Raw genomic sequence first — 20,344 nt, 5'->3', positions numbered from 1 at the left:
AGTCAAAAGATGAATATATAAGAAATACTTTGTGCGAATACTTATAGATCCGTATGGTGATAATTTCGTTTTTTTAATTGACGTCAAACATCGACGAGATAATAATGAAGAATTATATAATTGAAATCAATATGAATTCTTCAGTATGCTCAAACTAACATCTTTGATGGCTTTTCGCCTTCTTCGTCATTTTTCTTTTAACATCCATTTCTTTCTCATGCTTTTGTAGAACACGCACGAATGCGGGTTCCCTTTATGCAGGATAGCTCTTTTTGTTTTCACATTTACCCTTTACTTTATACAGTATATAGCACGGTTGTTCCTTCGTTTGCATAGTATTTACGCTCTGTTTATTATTTTGTTCTTATTTTTATTCTTTTTTCTTTTCATTTTTTACTATTATTATTTTTTTCCTTATTTATCACCATTCTAATATGCCATTCTACGCCCTCGGAATATATTTTTTCCTCATATTTAGCCACGTGCAACTAAGCAATAAGATATTTATGAACGAACGTTAAAGCATGTTACATATTAGAATTCATGTTTATCCTGTGTACTTCCGTAATTTCACTGATAGCTTATTTTAATCGTAATGATGTACGATTATTCTTTAAAATAAGTTCATAAGTTTAATTCATTTATTTATTACTGTTCAAGTTTGGGCATTTGTTATGAGTTGCAAGGACAAAGAAAAAAAAGAAAATGTACATACGTCATAAAGTGAATGACGCGTGCTTGTGTGTAAACGATTGTGTAAACGAACAATCCTTTCTATATGCAATATGTTGGTTACTAATTTCATTTATCTTCAAATTTTGTAGTTTAATCGCGAAATGGAGTAAAACCGATCAGGATGAAAATGGTTGGTATCTCGGCTCAAACGCGCTCAATCATTCCTAATTAATGCATTTATTTTCTCATAGAAAGCTAGCGTATAATATATCGTTGGAATAATCGTTATATATCGTTATATAGCGTCGTTAAGGGAAATCCTTTTCACTACCTCGAATAGAGGATCATTTTGAGAAAATTACAATAGGAAAGCCATTAAATGTGACGGTTTCTCTTGTCTCCATTTATATACAATATTTTAATATTCGATCGGTTTCTATTTCTAAATTTTCTAAAAAATGAAAAACTTGAGAGATGAATCGTTTTATTGTGTATAATTTTAATTATTCCCTTTGAAATTTCTTCGATTGAATCGAAAAACTAATCGATAACTCACTTGTCGTTAAAGATTCGAATTTAAATCATTTAATTTAATCTTACATGTGTTCAGGAAATTTCCCGAGTCTAAGGATAGAAGATTGTTTGTGATATGTTGTAACTATATCGCCGTTGGGCGATTATACGCAACCATAATTCTCGCTATTCCATTAGAGAAATATAATCATATATAGTATATAATAGATTTGCAACGATACAGAATGTAACTATGCGTTACAGAATTCTGAGATATTTTATTTGACATTTATCGCTGTGGTCTTCTCTCATCGTATAGAAATCTTCAGTTCTGTCCAACGTCATTTCCAACAATACTGAATCTTGTCATGCGTTACGATTCAATTTGCTTTCTTTGGTTATTTCGAAATACATCGTAACATATTGCGGAGAATATTCCATTAAAATTTTTCTTATTGTTAAAAGTATATCAACAAATATATATATATATATAAACATTTGGAGATAAGAGTAAGAAAAAGGAGAGAGAGTAAACAAAATTTATGTTCTTTTTTGCCATTATTGATTTTTAAAGAATTGTACTGCTGTTTCCTAAGGCTATCCAAGTATATATACACGTGTGCTCGTGTGCTCTCGACAATTAAAATTTCAAGAACACTGAGAATCTTCGACTTTTCTTTTCCTTCTTTTTTTTTTTTTTTTTTTTTTTTACTTTCCATTCGAGAAACGAATCTTACCGCAAAGTTAATATTTCACTCGGAACATTGTACAGACATGCCGATACTTACTTTTGAAAGTAACGAACCGGCCAAGTTGGATTCTAATATCACTCTCAAACTTTCTTCTTGACTTACGCACAAAGGTCTAGCCTTTCGAAACGATAATATGATTATCCATAAAGAAATCCGAGCTGGATTTTGAGAAGTTCCGAAACTTAGGAAAAAACTTTTCAATCTACTTTGAAATGAATCGATAGATAAAGAATGTCATGTATCTAAGATGAATTTTATTTTATAACAAATAAGAGAATTTGACAAACGAGAGAGTGATTTCGTGTCATCAAATATAAGGTAATTATTTTATGTTATATATGAAGTTGCATAACGCATACCTTTATATACCCGTTACCAAATCCTTCTATCTTTTTTAAATCGTAAAGAGTCCATCGAATTCCCATAGGAGAAGCTAAGAGTATTTTATAATTGGGAGTTGACCTTTTGTTAATCATCCAGATGATAATACATGCATAGCTTGCGTTATTAGTTTATCGATTTTTCGACAAGACTGAAGGAGAGAACGCGAGAGAGAGAAAGAGGGATATGAGAAACAGATATGAATAAAGCAGATGCATTTATGCATTATATATCCTTAATTTAAAAAAGATTTCTATGGATACATTACTTGGTACCTTTAATCTTTCATGTAATCCTGAGTGTACTCTACTAACTTTTTATCAGCTTCGATGTTTACACGTCAATCTTATCCGCGTTTGTGTAACGTAGTTAAGTTCCTCTCTCTCTATCACGTGGCCGATTAAACCCGCGAATAATTCTTCTTTCTTCATTCGTTATTTCTCACGAATTATTTATCGTTTCAAAGCATCAAAAGAAATGACTGATTCTTGTGGTTTTTTTTTTATTACGTGACGTCTATAAATCTCATTTTTTTCGAGTAATTTTGTTATAAGTGTACATAATATTGCGCAGATGTATATTTTTATAGGAACTTTTTGAGATAGAAAATTTATTACAGTCTTTATCTCCAGTTTGAAAATCCAACCGATGTCAATGGCAAAAGATTAATTGAAATCTTTCGTTCTTAGATATCTTTGGAAAAAACAAGGAATAAAAAAAGAAAAAAGAAGTAAAAAAGAAAATAAAAATACAAATAAATAATAAAGAAGAAAATTGATAGAAGAGGAATTATTGAATTTTTTGGAGTAAGATCGAAGAGAAAAAGAGAGAAAGAGAGAGATCATTTTTTTCTTTTTTTTTTTCACAGGACGCCAGTTGAAGGGTTAACAGCATGTAGTTCGTTATCTGTCGCCAAAAAAATACGTTTTCCTTATCTGACAGTTGATTTCTTTATTGGTACAATGATACCAACGTACTCTTTTTATGTACTCACCAACGATGCTCCTCGATAATTGACGGTAGGGGAAAATAAAAAGAGGGAGAAAGAGAGAGAGAGGGAAAGTGGCAGAAAGCGATTTAATAAAATCCAGGTTTTTCGTACAAGCGATATTGTTTTTGTTCATCGGTAGCAATAAATATCAATAGTGTAGCTAAAATCTTTTTCTCATTTAATGAACAAATTATTCAAATTTTTTTTTATCGGCAATAGAATGTCGGCAAGTAACCAGTCAACCCCTCGACACTTAGCGGTTTCTTTTTTTTCATGAGTTAAAGTTGATATAGTATGCTAAAGTGGAATTGGACTCGCGGGAGAGAAAAAAAGGGATGCTAACGAAAAGGAAAAAGGGAAAAGAAGAGGCGTAAAAAGAAAAGAAAAAATATAAGGAAGAGGAAGCAGGAGAATAAGTGGGAAAGGGATACGAGCATGGAATAAATAATTTTTCGTTCCTTAAGAATTTTTTTCGGGGATAGGGTGGCATGCATCCCTTCATTCTTTTTTCTTCCTTTTTTCTCTTTTTTCCTATTTTTTTCCTTACTCCCTCCCTTTCTTTATCCTTTTCTTCTTCTTCTTTTTCTTCTTCTTTTTATTCTTCTTTTTATTCTTATTCTTATTCTTTCCCCCTTTTTTCTTGATCTTCCATCTTTTCTTTCTTTTTTTCTTTTTCTTTTTTTATTCTTTTTTCTCTTCACAAGTCAGCGATAGCACGGGGAGGAAGAATGGTGAAAGTCTCCATGTTACTCTCGTCTGATTAAACACCCTACCTTGCCTAATTTTCGGATAATAACCTGCGGAGCTTCTTGATAGGGGAAAACGAAAGAGTGCGGATTAAAAGGGATTCATTAGCTTGGAACGACTTAGAATAAAATATGCAAAGCGTTTCGTTGATCTTCCTAGCCTAACCATTTAATTTCTTTCTTTCTCTTTCTCTCTCTCTCTTTCTTTATTTTCTCTTATTTATTTACTTCCTTATAATATAACAAGTGTCCGATTTGCTTCCATATCAGCGTTAAAGTTTAAGCAAAAATGAGATTGTAAGATTCAATGAAGCTCATCATTTTTTCCCCTAGTAATTTATATGTATATCCCCTAGGAATTTACACACACACATAGACACATACATACACGCACGCACGCACGCAGGCACGCACGTATATATAGGTATGTACGTACGCGCGTACGTATATACTTGACACGATAAACACGTTAAACAAGAATAACGGTTATTATTAGTATCCTTTTCTCTTCCTTCAAAATCCTAAAGTCCCACGGAGAGAGTAAAAGATGGTTAAGCCGGTGGAAAGGCGTCGATCGATATGCAATTAAGGTGTATACTCGACATAGACCAATAGAACGGCTCTACATCCTGAATAAATATTTACCGGGATGCATTGTGGAGAAAGAGAGGCGGATAGAGTGAATGAGTGAGTGAGTGAGAGAGAGTGTATGTGTATGTGTGTGTGTGTGTGAGAAAGAGAGAGAGAGAGAGAAAGAAAGAAATAGATATAGGAAAGTGTTCGGTCATGGTGTTGCTTTTATTTGCTCGAAAAGAAGAGTAGTATTTGCATTTGTACCGTGCCTTCCGATAATCACCTCTTTGAAATTTCGGATCACGTGGAGAATTTATTTTTATTTATTTATTTACTTTTTCCTTTTATTTTTCTTTTCTCCTTTTTTACTTCCCGATTAATCGAACTCTTCCGAAATTGAGAAGTATTGTAACATTTAGCGGGAGAGGAAAAGTCACGAAAACTCACGTTGGATACAAGCTTAACTCGATTAGAATATTGCTTTTCCTTTCGTCTGTAAAAATAAAAAAAAAAAAAAGAAAAAAAATAAATAAATAAAATAAAAAAAATAAAAAAAGAAAGAAAAAAAAAAGAAACAGCTGTCATACTTATCGCCGTTACGAGTGTCCTTCGAGGTTACGTGGTCGACGATTTAAAAGTCTGCGGTAAAAAAAGAAAAAAATATTGATGAGTTTTGAATGCTTTAAAACAAACGACGAGAGTACGTATACGAACGTGCAGATAACGAATTGTGTGTAAGTATAGATGCAAGAGTGGATGGACGGACGCATATGTTGAAAGAAAAGCATGGCTGGTTGCTTTTTCAATTCTCTCGTTCAATTTAAATCAATACTATTTCTATAGAATGCAAAAATGCGTATAAAAAAAAAAATATATATATATATATATATGTACACTATTGGAAAAACAAGCTTCATAGATAAAATCCAATATTTTAGCGTTCAGTTTTCGTCGAATGATCAAGTTATATACATATAGATATACGCGTGCCACGTGTGTGTGTGTGTGTATGTGTATGTGTGTATGTGTGTATATATATGTATATATGCCATCTGCGATTTTTAATTTATTAATTTATGTGCGGCAACAGTTCTAGACATCGTTTTAATACGCGGTATCTTTCGTGGAATGCGGCAACATTAATTCCTTTTAAATATATGTTTCCATCGCAACGTAACGTTTGAGCTAATGGAAAATACGATGGCTTCGTATTTTCCATAAGAATTCTATTTTACTGCTTAAACGATGAGTAAGCCCATCTCTCTTTATAATTACAAAATCGATCGTGATGTAATTAAACGTTAATGCTGTTAAATTTAAAGTATCAGTTGTTGCTTCGTTCATCGTGGAAAGGTATAGAGGAGTCAACAGGTTGCGCACGGTCGAAGAATAAGAGTAGACCGACCGATACTTATTAAAAAAGAAATACCATGGAAAATATCGGAAAATAAAATATCTGATTTTCGTTTCTAAAGTGGATAGAAAATTGGTCGTCAAAAGGCGAGCGTTAATCGTCCATCAAGTAGAGAACATCCTATTTGTCCCTGTATAAAAGTGCTTTATTTTCACGTTACCATCAAGAAGTAGTCCATCATCCTGTCGGACAGGCAATCGGTTTTGACTTTTTTTTTTATATTATCGGACTACGAAGTTGGGATTACGCTTGATCAAATTTGTTCTTGGCTTTTTTTTTTCTTTTTTCTTTTTTTTCTCTCCCCCTTTTTCGTCAATGATTTTCCCGGTCGAACGAAGAATCACGGTATCAATAAAGGATCACAAAGCTTTTTTCCCCCAAGTAGATTCTTTCTTACCCTCACGTGGCAACGATTTCTTTAATAATGTTTGTATATGTATATGTATACGTATATGTATACATGAAATATTTGTCAAAGAGAAGCTTTAAGGAAGTCTTTGAATGACCTTATTATTAATCGATCAAAAGATTATCGGATGATCGAATTAGAAAGTCATTTTTATTTCACGTCGTTTTACAGACAGTTGGAATAGAGGTGCGGGTAACCAACGAGATACCCGTCTCTGTGACGGAGGAAAATGTGATAAGGGATGTTGCACCACCCTGGATGGCGTCGCCGGCTCCCAGCAGGACTACCCCGGCGACTCCTACGCATCCTCATCCTCAATATTTGTCACCCCATGTCTTTCAAGGACGCAACTCTCTCTGTTGCACGAACGGTAAGATTTTTCCGATAATCTTGCATCTCTCGTTTTCCATTTCCATAAACGTAAGTTCTGGATTTAAAACGGTGGTCCTTTTTTTTGAGAAGATCTATTTGGAAGAATATTATTTCTTAATGTTCTCGTTTTCTTAAAATGGACGACCATACTCGAGTACGATATATGTACGTACGTATTGACCTTCTTCTTATGCCTCTTTAACTTCGAAAGCGTTCGATTTTATTTTAATTATAACATTCTTGTTCTTTTTTTCGCTTTTCCTTTTTCTTTTTTCTTTCCTTTCCTTTTCTTTTTTTTCGCACGTACAAACAACGTGTTAAAATAAGAAAGTAACTTTCTTGTTACTGTTAGATTTATAATCGTACAACGATTGTAAATGGGTACGTGGTAGTAAAGATCGTATATTCTTTCGGAGAAACTCGTTAATTAAGCGAGTTGCAATTACAAAGTTATTTCTTAATACAGAATCGACTACTTTTCAATATAACGTTTAGCTTTTCAAAGGTTTGCAATTTTAAGAATCTTCGTTGACGTTTCAACGAAGTTCTTTTGTTCTTTATACCAAGAACAATTTAATTAAATTAACTCTTATACATTAGCAAAAGATCTGTCCATGTAAAATTTTTTGAAAAGGGAAGAGAACGAAAGCATGGGAAGATTTAAGCAAGACACGTTGATGCTTAGAAAAGAAATCCTTTGAAAAGGACTATGTCGGAATTTGGATTTTTTCTTTTAAATCATTTTTTTTCCTTTTTTTCTTTTTTTCTCTATGAGATCTTTGCGATTTTCTCCTCAATGTAAGAATTCTTTTTTCCTTTTTTTTTTTTTTTTTTTTAATATTTCGTTCAAAGTTCTTTAAACGTACCGTTCGATCTTCGATCTACGAACGAAGATGGACGTTGACGATATAAAAAGTAAAAACATTTAAACTCTTTTCTATTTAACGATATCAAGTCTATCGGATAAAGTTAAGTTTAAAAAGCGGTAAATAAACTGTAACGTCGTTTCGATTCGATATTTTCAGATTATACATTGCGAAGGCGACGGCCTATGACGCTTCGAATTGGGCCGCGCTTGAGTTTACCAAATAAAAGTACATCCGCACCGACGACTACGACCGATGGAGAATGGCCAGCGATTAGGTGAGTTTTTTTTTTGTTTTTTATTTTTTTCTTTTTTGTTTTATTATCGTCCTTTATTTATTTATTTTCTTTTTTATCTCTTTGCCTACATCCCTCTCTCCATCCCCTTCCCCTGATCACCGATCCCCGATAATTTTTAATCTCGAGCAAAAATTTTCAAATTATCCTGATTAGCCATGAGCTCGTTATCGTATCTCGAATAAATATCTAATTAATAACGATAATTATCCGAAGCTTTCTACATGACCGGAAAAATATTTGTTGCAAGCTCTATTTTCGATATTGGTTATTCGAATTACACGGTTTACGTACGATGATAATCCTACTAGCAATTCGATAACAATCAAAAAGGAGAAAATGAAATAACGAGGATCGGATTCATTGATGCTCGGCCGAGTTTCGAGAAGCGAAGTGATTTAACGAAGTCGACCTTTTCGTTTAATTTGTAAGCGAAGAGGACCTTTTCCGCGTAGTTTGGAAACAGACCTTGTTTAAGCTTTAGTTCTATAGAAATTAAACGTTTTGACTTTCGCCTAAGTTTTTACGTTTAATGTCATGCATATGAATGTACTAGGGTAATGTTAAGAAAGTATGAAACTTTAATTTGGCTATGGAGAAATGTTATTAACTGTTTGTCGTAGAGACTTCATTAAGAGAACAGTCTTTGTTTCTTTCTGTTTTATTTTTCTTTTGTTTTCTTTCCTTTTTTCTTTTTTTTCCCCCCTTTTTTCCTTTTTTCCTTTTTTTTTCATAAATTTATTCCGAAAGTAAAGTTTCACGAGTGAATCCTATTTTCTAGATGTTTGTTTTATTTTTTTATAGTTGTAATTTTATATTTTTTTTTTCTTTTTTACTTTTTCTTTTTTCATAAATTCATTCAAAGAATAAAGTTTTAAAAGTAAATGTTTCTTCTCTAGGTGAATTTTCAAGCTATATTTTTATTTCTTTAATTTTTCTTTTTGTTTTGTTTTGTTTTTCTTCATTTTTTTTCTTTTTTTTAATATAATATTTGTACAAGTAGAATATTAAATCGAAAAAGATATAAACATTATTATCGATTTCCATTTCTTTTTTCATTTTATCGACGTAGATTTTAGCAGCCGAAGATACAAAGGTAATTTCACGTATTATCAATTTCTAGGGTACTCGACGTTTGTAACTCTGATTTATCGACATTTGTTAAGGCGTATTCATTGATAACGGAAAATAACATATTTTTATTCGATAATTATTATCAAGTTATTTATATTAATATCCGTTTTGCAATATTTACGGTAAGACGTTTATTAATAATCACATTTTCCTTCTCTTTTTAAGAGATTCTCCCTCTCGTAGTAGAAAAACATCCTAAGAATAGTCATTCCCATGATAGGGTACATTCTATTCTTAATCTTCATCATTACGTTACGATCAAAAGACAATCCACTTTAAGATAGGGGGAATATTATTTTTCTATATTTTCGTAAGAAATTAAAGAGTATATACATAGATTCTTAACGAGACTTCGATTATACGAGTGATTTATAAACAAAAATAAAAAAGAAAAAGAAAAGCAAATTTGTAAACCAATTAAAATTATATCTTTACTTCGGTAAATTCGCCAATTGTCGGTAAAGTGGATGCCTGTATTATTTTTTTTTTGTACGATAAGAAATGTCTTATTATCTCCTTTTCGAAGATTCGCAGGATCATGTAGTTCGGCGGGTTGGTCGTTAGGTGACGCGTCGATCGTCGAGAGGGACGCCACCCCTCGTGATTCGTCTCGCTCGTCTTTTGTTGTTACTCGCGCTTCGGCAGGGCGCTTTGTCAAGAGTCGCGCGTGATTACGGACTGACCGATCGTACGGATTCAGTGATCACTTCGTTTGAACTTTTCATTCTCTCGTTTTCCTTTGAGAGAGGACATGTGTATTCGTTTCGTAAATTGAATTGTTTCGTACCATACAGCTTTTCCGGCGTGGATCGAGAAACGCGTATTCCGCGTATGTGCGAAAGCGAACATCAAGAGAATTGGTAAATGCATGTACGGCACTTTAGCGGGTTTCAACGCTAACGCTTTTCTACTTGTTTATATAGCCGTCCAAAGAGACAAACGCAATACAGTGAAATCCATTATTTCATTGAAAATCGAATCAATCCAATAGCAATCAAGGTAAAGGTGAAGCAACGTGAATCCTCTTCCTCTTTCTCGTTATTTTCGATTTTTCGAATTGATTTTTGGCGCCTTCTTTTTATGGTTACCGAGTTAAGTGATATATGAATTGAGAAATATACGTGACCGATGAGAAACAATCGACCATAGAAAAAGAATTACAGTGATATTACGAAGAAACGAATATGAAGAATATTTCTTGTGATAAAGAACTAAATTTATTTCGTTTAGTATAGTGAGTGTGTATTATTCGAAACATTCGAAAATGCCCCGGAAAAAATTGACGATCTTCGCAGGTTAGGTGTCCGTTGATCTTAAAACGCGCGCGCCAAAATTTTATTGGGAATTCTCTTGTTCTTATTCGAAGGAAAAATTCTACTTTCATAGGGAAAATAATTCATTGCTATTACGTTTTCGTAACTTCAAATTGCATACAAATTTGCATATGTATGCATGTGGGTGTATGTATATACATATATATATATATATGCATATATATACATATATATACATATATATATATATATACGCCGTAGATATATGATTCAGACGTTGAAATAAGAAAAAAATAAAAAAAAAATGTATTTTCGTTATTGACAAGAAGAGTGGGAAACAGAGCACGTGGTTTTCGCGTGGCTCGTGAAAAAAAAAGGTGGGATAATAGATTTTTCTAAGAAAATGCGACTTTCAAAGTTCAAGCTTTATTTTTGAACGTTCGAGAAAACGAGAGAGAGAAAGAGAGAAAGAGAGAGAGAGCGAGAGAGAGAGAGAGAGAGCGAGAGCGAGAGCGAGAGCGAAAAGAAGAAGAAAAAGAAAAAGAAGAAAAGAAGAAAATCGTGTTCGCTGTTTTCAAAGCAAACATTTGCTTACAAACAAGTGAAAATATTTTTCGTTTATTTCGACAATACAAAAGTCGAATTGAGTAATACGCATTGGTCGTATGACTGGCCTGACTTTTGGTTGTTCTTAGAAAATCGCGACGCCATATTGAAATTTGATAGCAAGTCACGCGAGTGTTTTTCTTGGCGCGAGAATTGACTTCTAGATAAAAGTTTTTTTCTTCTCTTATCACATTTCATCTCTTTTTTTTTTTTTTGCTTCTGTATTCTTTTCATCTATCATTGACAACAAAAGACGTCGAAGAATTTTCGAGAAAAAAAAAACAAATAAAACACAAAGATCGAACGAGGTTTTTCATATTGCTTTCAAGGATATTTGGTGAAAAAAGAAGAAGAAGAAGAGGAAGAAGAAGAAGAAGAAGAAGAAGAAAGAATATTGTATATCGAGAATAAGCTAGAAAAAGATAAGAAAAGAGAAAAAAAGGATGGCGAATCGTAAAGGTAAAAAGAAAAATGAGATAAAAATAAAAAAGAATCAATTTCTTGGTTTCTTTTACACGGACGTTTGGAACTGATGGAAAAATATTTTGATCTTGGTTTTTCTTCGAACCAGGATGCTAGAGAAGTTACTTATATATATATATATATATGAGTGATGTGAATATATATATATATATATATATATATATATATATATATTCGCGTTATATCACGTTATGGAATCTATATCTTCTTATTCTTTTTTTTTTTTTTTTTTTTTTTTTTTTTTTTTTTTTTTTTCAAAATGAAAACAATTTCTATGCGATTCGTGTAAAAAATAAACTTAGAATCTGTAGAGTATTTAAGCCGTATTTTCTTATGCTGTCGATGAAGTACACTTAGAAAATAAGGAAAATTCTTTTACAAAGGATTGCAAGTAGCTTTCTGTTTTCTTTTTATCAAAGTATACGAAGTAAAACGTAGTCTCTCTCTCTCTCTCTCTCTCTCTCTCTCTCTCTCTCTCTCTCTCTGTCTGTCTCCGTCAAACGGTTTCATAAATTCTTTATTGTAAGAGAAAATAATTAATGAAATTAATTTCAATTGCATTATTATCGAAATAACGATTAATTGCCTTGATGAATCCCGTCGAAAGTTTATATAACCAAACTCAACAGATTTCGTGACCATACCGGTAGTAGTGGTCAAAGTGATGTTAACAATAGTTAGCAGAAACATCGTATTTCAAGGTTTCTCGAAATACAACGGTATGAAATAACATATATCTAACTTGGATTCTAACTGTCCGTTTATCTCGGATTAACAAAAGTAAATCTAAAACCTAAGTATCGGATAAAGTTTCTTAGGGAATTTTCGAGAATAATAATAATAATAATAATCTATTAAATTTTCATAGAAAATTTCTCAATGAAATTAATTTTGTTATTAAGAGAGTTAACTTTCGAACTGTTCTTTCGCTTATATCGGCAAATTAGATATCGGTCGTAATCGGTCGATCGTTTTCTCACATCAAGGAGAGAAAAATTGATGATGCATTTGAAAGGATTTTTACTAAGGCGATGCCATAGAAAAAATTTCTTGGCGAACTCGATGCATTTATACGAGTTATGAATTTTATATTATTTTTCTTTTCCCTTTTCTCTTTTGTTTTTTCCTTTTTTTTTCTTTTCTTTTTCTTTTTGTTTTGTTTTTCGTTTCATATGTAATTTCTCTTTAAAACGTATCGTGAATTGGCCACACCCTTGTCAACGTATTCCATATCATATAAACACAAGCATGGTCTCTTTTTCATCGTCGTTGTGTCCTTTGTGGTCTACCAAAATTGATCAAGCTGTCGATTTGTCTTTGGAAAAGTTGACTATGTGTCTTGTAGTTTGAGGGAATGTCAACGTCGAAAGCAAATTCGTCTTTGATCAGTTAATGTGCTCTTTCCTGCCTATGCCTCAGCTACCACGCGTTGCACGTGTTAATTCTGATAATTAGTAAACGTGACTATGTCCGATCGATACGTATACGTAAGTTTATCATACGTAACTCGATTATTCTTCGTTCTATTCAAAAAGCTTTCTATTCCCTCGATATCTATTTCCTCGATATATATACATATATATTATATTTACGCAAGATAACACGAAGATCCTTTTACAAAATAGTATTTAAATTCGTCGAGATTTATTTTTTGTTTAATATCAAACGTAAAATTATTTCAACATGTTGTGCCTTCGTTCTTTTACCTGACCAAAATGAAAATACATATTTTTTAACATCTAATTTTTTTTTTCTTATATTTTTTCTGCTTTTTATATTTTTTTCTTTCTTTATATATTTTTTTATATTTTTTCTTTTTCTCTGTGTATTTTTTGTTCAGTTATTTTATTTTCCGTTTTGTTAATTACTTCGATTATTTAATATCGTTATGCTATAGAGTTTCGTTAATCAGTTATATATTTCAATCGACCTTAGAAATTCTTTGAAAAAGAAAAAAGAAAGAAAAAAGAAAAGAAGAATACATACAACTTTTCTAGGGTAAATTTTATTTCCTGACTATTACTCTATCCTTCGTCGAAAGTATGAAATAATGAAATGCACTTTGCCGTACTCTGCCATTATTAATTATCTTTTGAATTTAATTATCCGATCAAAAATGTACGAGATAGTATTTTATTATCATCCACTGACTACTAATCAATAAATTCAAAGCTTTAAAACAATGATACATACTCTTTTTCATTTTTTCACACTTTTATTTAATTTCTTTCCTTTTTCATTATCTTTCATTTCATTTTATTCTATTCCTTTATTTTTTTATTTTTTTGTTGTTGTATATATAATATTTATGAAAAGTTCTTACACGTTTGAGTTGAAAAAAATGAGAAATATCATTATCGTTGAAATGTTTCGAGGTGATCGTCGAAAACCAGTTAATAATTTCTGTTAATTGAACCTTTTAATTGGCAATATGTATACGAAACGGCATTGTCCTCTAAAGCTCTCGCTGTTTTTCACCTTTAACGAAACAACCCCCATTAAAGAGAGATTTTATTCGTTTTGAAGTTTTTTTTTCAAATTTTGAACGATCGAAAATAAATTCGTGAAATTCGATATCAAAAATATGTTGTCGTAGGCGTTGTTCGATGGCGTCATTGGCTGTCAATCAATTTTTACCACCGAATACGTACTACGTATATATATATATATATATATATATATATATATACACCTACATATGTATATACGTATGTAGACACGTTTATTTTCTTTAAAATTTTTATCAATTTCATATCGTTCGTTGGTATATTACACTTTGCGCTTACAATATTATTCTTCATCATTATTCGAGAACCATTGAGACACGTTATCTGTGAGTTTAAAACAACCAATAGATATGGCGTGTGTACGTCTCTCTAACTTCAAATAGTACTCTGGAGTTATTTTGCAATTGAGTCGACTCGTTTGCGTGGTCGAGACTCTTACCAAAGAGACCCTCTCCTCTCCCCTTACCTTTCCCCTCTTCTCCTCTTCCCTCCTTTCCTTTCCTCTCTTCACCCCTTCCCTTTCCTCTCCTCTATTATTTCCAAGGAGACGTCAAACATTGAATCGTAACACATCGTAACGTAATAATATAAAGGTACATAATGTCACGTAATGTAACTAGAGTGCAGGTAAAAGAGAAAAAAAAAATGGTCACTGAGGATATCATGTGTTATTATATTAAGTAACTTTTGCGACATACATACATATATAAATATGTATATATTGATATGTATATATATATATATATTTATTTATTTATAAAATGGAATAATATAGAATGATGATGGTATTGTAATACTTGTATAAAATTGATAATAATTTGTCTTCTTTTTTTTTTTCTCTTAATACTCAAAAACACCCGACTCTTGTGATTAGTTGCTACGAAGATCTTTGCTATGTGAGATTACACACACACACACACACACACACACACATGTATATATGTACATGGGATATATACATTGGTATTAATTTTCATATCGTAGTTCTCCTAGTATTTACTATGTTCCTTTTATTTCAGTTATATGGTATTGTCCTTTTGTTCGTCAAGAAGAATGAATCTTCTCTTGCACATATTTATATTCTTTGAAAACGTTTGACGTGTCATATATAAATATAAGAATTTATATCACCCATCTACTAACAGAGAATTTTTCCTGAGTCATCGATCGATCTTTTCCCTTGGAACATCTGTCCGCCCGCTAAAATAGGTTTATCGTCCTCGTATATAGTATGATTCTTAAAAATTCAACATTTAGAGTGTCTTTTCGAGCCACAAAGTGCTAACTTCTTCAAAGTGCTAACCTTTTTGATTTAATTTTTTTTTCTTCTTCTTCTTCATCTTTTTTTTTTCGTTCCTCTTTTTTTTTTTTTTCTCGCTGTCTTTTTCTCTTGAAAATTTATCGAAAGGAATTAGATTATCCTTTTTAAGATATATCATTATTTTTATATCACCGGGTTTGTAATACTCGTACGTTCGAACTTCGATAAATTTTCTTTTCTATTGGAATGACATTTTTGTGGTCTTCTCGTTTCATCCTGATCGCGTTGTGTGTGTTTATGTGAGCGAGTGGATGTTTGCGTTTGTGTGGGGGTGTGTGTAGGTGTGTGTAGTTAAAGAACACTAGTTCGAAAAATGAACGAACGGATGATTTCGACGATGTTAGGGGAAATCGCATGTCGAGCTACCATTTCTTCGCTTTTGACGTTGAGATTTCACACCAAAAGACGAAGAATTTATCGCAATTGATTGGACCTTGATGTTTTCCAAGATCTATCTTTATAAATGTATGTGTGTGTACGTATGTATGTGTAGGAATGAGAAAATGATTATTGGTCAGTCTTTGCGAAAAAGAAATATAAATATATGAAAAACACACACACACACACACATACATATATACTCAAATATCTATAATACATGTACATATATATATATATATTTTTTTTTTAAAACATTAAAACGACAGGTATAACAAGGATGATTTGTTTTTTCTTTTTTCTATTTTTTTTTTTTCTTTCTTTTTTGCTGAAATGATAATTTTCTATTGAAGATAATTGCGATACGATGTCGTCACGATTGTAAAAACTTTTATTTTTAGAAAGAAACAACAAAGAGTTATTTTCCTCGTGTTTATAATTTCGATAACAAACAAATTTCGCAGAAAGATTATTCAATTCGAAATGGCAAACATTTCTCGACTATTCAAACATCGTCGATGTTTCACGATCGAAACTGTGCGAGAAACAGTATACTTCTTTTACGATCGATTTACAAGATCGTCCTACCATTTGGTATATCCGTATTTTTATCTGCCCGCCCGTTAGATATATATCGTCATTCTAAAAGCGAAAATTTCGATATTTAATTAAAGTATTCGGATAGGTCGTACTAACAAATTGCGTGTGTCCATCGACGTTTGTTTGGTCTCGTAATGGTTCTTTTTATTGATATATATATATATATATATATATATATATATATATATATATATATATACATATATGCGTATATATAAGGTATACGTGAGCGCATGTCGATATTATAACTCAGATCGAGTTAATGCCATCATTAACTTTTACGAGGAACGTTATTCTCGCATCAATAATAATTGAGACGTTATGCAGTTTTTCGAAATTAATTAGATATGGAGAGTAATCTTTCATATTAAAGGAAGCTTGTGTTTTTTCTTTCTTCTATCTTTTTTTTTTTTTTTTTTTTTTTTTTTTTTTTTTTTATCATCATTTTTTTTTTAGTCGTCTATTATCGTGAGAACAATCGGCGGAAGTTCCATATGATAGGAAATTAGATTCATTCGAAATCCTCGATGTTGTTCAAATTTAATTTATCGAATGCAACAGGAAAACATGTTAATACTTTTGCGATGTTCGTTGTATTTATCTGCTTTTACCTCCATATCTTTTTTCTTTTTTTTTTATCTTCTTCTTCTTATTTTTTTTTTTTTTTTTTTTTTTTGCTTCAATCGTTATACTTTCTTATTTCGTTGAAAAGTATTGATTTTTTTCTTTCTTTTTTTTTTTTTTTCGTTTCGGTGCAAACTATTTGATTTTCTGTTTTATTGCTTGAGTTTTTATTGACCGATGTCTTTATTGCCTCGCATTACGACGACCGTTGTCAGAGCCATTCGTCGACTCTGAAGTAGGTAAGAATGGAGACGAGTTTCTCTTAGCTTTTAATGGAATTATGTCTCTTTCAGACGTGAAAGCGTCTATTTTACCGATTCTAGAACGGTCAGATTGTGAGTAAATTGGCGATTTCTGTTAAACCGAAGAAATATTATAGTCGGGCTCTTCAATTCGACCCAGTAGACTTTTTCGCGGTATATAATTGCATCATTTCGAGATAACGGAAGGTTATTCGAGTATTTTATATGTCGTCATCGTTTAGCGAAATCGTTTGCGTTCTCTAATGTGTCTTTTCTCTCTCTCTCTTTCTCTCTTCTCCCTTTTTCTTTGAGTGAGAAAAATAAAACTACGATTAAAGATTTTTCTTTTTCTTCAAAAAACTTTTTTTTTTTCTTCTATTTTTTTCTTACTTCTTTGAATTTCTCGCAAATCGGAAAATTTTTTTTCTCTCTTACGAGAAGAAGAAGAAGAAGAAGAAGAAGAAGAAGAAGAAGAAGAAGAAAGCAGTTCGCAGCAAGCTCCTTTGACATTTACATAATAATGTCACACGATCTGAATCTTCTTCGTTCTTGCTCGTACTTGTTATTCGATATTAGACGTATACACATTCGTCCCGTACTTTCTATAAAATCGATGATTTTTCTTCTTTCCTTTTGAAAAAATTCATAGAACCTTCGCTAAAATATTTAGGAAAATTTCAAGAAGATATCAAACTATAAGATATCAAAAATATTGTATATACGCGTTTACGCTCGTATTTCAAGATCCGACTCTTGAAGAATAAATACTGTTATACGTCGCTCGGGATATTATGTTATTTCAAATTAAACATTATCATTAACATTACTTCAATCAATTTTTTTTTCTTTTTACAAATTACAACAATCGTATTAAGGACCTCAAAAATTTTATTCCAAGTTATCCTTTTATTCTCTTTAAATGGACATACAATGTTTCCAAGAATATAAGATATTTCGATTTTATCGAGCTGACGAATTTTTAATTCAGGAATGAAAAGTTTGCAGAAACATAATTTTTTTTTTTTTTTTTTTTTTGCGATGGACTTAACGAGAGTGCTAACGAATACAGTAGGTAATGGCGTTGGCGTTGAGAATGAAAATTATTCTGGAAAAATAAACCAACTTCCTTTTCTACTTCTTCGTTTACTTTTTCTTCTTCTTCTTCTCCTTCTTCTTCTTCTTTTTTTACTTTTACAAGAAACAAGAAATTCTAGTTTCTTACGAACAATCGTTATAAATATTCGTCAAGTCGAATCAAGTAGTTCGAATCAAGTAGTTCATATGTAAGTGGGCAACTACTACATATATATTCTGAAATGGTCGGAGCACTCATCTTAGTACTTATGTTATTGAGAGTGGCTTTTAAACTCTGCATACATACTTTGTGTTTACACGAGAAAACGAGAGAAAGAGAAGAGTGATAGAATATGAAGTATATAATGAAAGAGCATCGAAGAAATTCTTATAAAGAATCGTATCTGTCCGCGAGTTGTTTGTCTTAGCGATTAATTTTTAATTATACTTAACAGCTAATTTCCTTGAAAACGTAAACAAAAAGGGAGATAAAACTTTGTTCAGGGAGGAAGGAATAATGTTGAATGAATTTTTATATGAAAAAGAGGGATGAGGGAGGAAGATGAAAAAAGAAATGAGGGAAAAATGTGAAGTTCGCAATTAGCGTCGACGTGAGAGAGTTTCGCTTTAATTTGAATTGTGTATAGTCGTGCAATCAACTTCTTTAATCGATCAGAACGATGATATTGGGTAATATATATATATTGTTAATTGCTTCGAGTCACGTTTAGAAGTGACAACGTAACCATTGTATTGGGTATCTAAATTTAAACGAACGTAATAAAACCACAATGCGCCATTTCAATGCGTGACTTTTATATATAAAACATTTACGTAAATACGTTCATTTTATTTAATACATAAATATAAACTTTATATATATATATATATATATATATATATATATATATATAGTTTATTTTAAGAAAAATATTATTTCACCAAGGACGAATGATATATATATATACACATATAATGAATAATTTTATTTTATAAGACAGTTCGTTTGTCATTAAGAGTATTAATAATAGTAATAGTAGTAGGTATACGGTCTTTACGTGATCTCTGTTAGAACAAAGATACTGTTGTAGGTGTTATCAAAGTGACTGTCTCTCTCTCTCTCTCTCTCACTCTCTAACGCGATAGAATTCGCCCTTTAGAGTAAGCAACTAGCAAGACATTAACATGAGCTTCTACGCCTAGTTGACGTTTCTCAAAGCGTTGACAGGTTACACGACTCGAAGAAACTTGATTATGGCTTTTAATGTGATCACGATATTTCAATTTAGAAACTTGAAGAACGTTTTGAAGAAAACTTTGTAGTAATAGTATGAGACGCGTTCTATCACAATCATTTAGTATGCAAAGTCTACTAGCATTTTGTGAACGTTGTTGCGTCCTACGTGAATTTTTGTATACGAACAATGAATAAAATCGACCTATTTCATTCTTTCTTTATTTTCTCTCTCTCTCTCTCTCTCTCTCTCTCTCTCTCTCTCTCTCTCTCTCTCTCTCTCTTTTTCTCTCTTTCTGCTCGTTTTCTCTTTCTTTCCTTTTTTTTTCTTTTTTTATTTCTTTCTTTCTCAAGGGATATCATCATTTAAAAGAAAAGAGAACGTGAGCATATGCAACGGTTGTGTAGTTGTAAAGGATGTTCGCGAATTTCGTTTTTCTGTCAGGAAATATGTCTTTCCGTGACCTTGTGAAAAATAGCTAGTGCAACGTAGAATAATAAGAGATATATACTCACGTAGCCTTAAAATTTGTTGGGATTAAGATGGATTCATGTGTACGTATATATTTATTGTAGATTATATAGTTTACGTCAGAACGTATCGTATTTAGCGTTGTTATTTTTGAGTAATATCAAAAAGAATTAATGTATTATATATCTCAGATGATAAATAATGTTAGAGTAATGAACTTGAAAAAAGATTTCAATTGAAAGTAAATTTTTAATATATATTTTTTCTTTGCCACAGTTAGATATTCATGAAGCCAAAATTAAATGTAGAGAATTGTGTAACGTGGTTATACATAAATTAGAAAACCGAAATTAATCTCGCCTTATCTAGATTTATATATAAAATATTTGTACTTACTGGGTTTCATCT

General features: G+C 31.6%; 1 protein-coding gene and 1 long non-coding RNA gene across 2 annotated transcripts in view; both read left to right on the top strand.

Moving 5' to 3' along the window:
* The window catches only part of LOC146872870 (uncharacterized), an 80,778-nt gene that overhangs the window by 9,381 nt on the left and 51,053 nt on the right, over positions 1–20,344 (top strand). The window contains exons 2-3 of the mRNA XM_085658087.1: positions 6,626–6,824; positions 7,852–7,969. Coding sequence (XP_085514213.1) covers positions 6,626–6,824; positions 7,852–7,969 — 317 coding nt within the window. The remainder of the gene's footprint in view (positions 1–6,625; positions 6,825–7,851; positions 7,970–20,344) is intronic.
* LOC118440438 (uncharacterized) overlaps positions 9,769–20,344 on the top strand; it is a 29,796-nt gene continuing 19,220 nt past the window's right edge. Inside the window, exons 1-3 of the long non-coding RNA XR_014982320.1 lie at positions 9,769–10,120; positions 10,725–10,772; positions 11,331–11,460. This is a non-coding gene — a long non-coding RNA (uncharacterized LOC118440438). The remainder of the gene's footprint in view (positions 10,121–10,724; positions 10,773–11,330; positions 11,461–20,344) is intronic.

The sequence above is a fragment of the Vespa mandarinia genome, chromosome 7 (assembly GCF_050613455.1).
Source record: "Vespa mandarinia isolate Hongniang chromosome 7, ASM5061345v1, whole genome shotgun sequence".
NCBI classification, from domain to species: Eukaryota; Metazoa; Arthropoda; class Insecta; order Hymenoptera; family Vespidae; genus Vespa; species Vespa mandarinia.
This window is presented reverse-complemented; position numbering and strand designations above follow the sequence as displayed.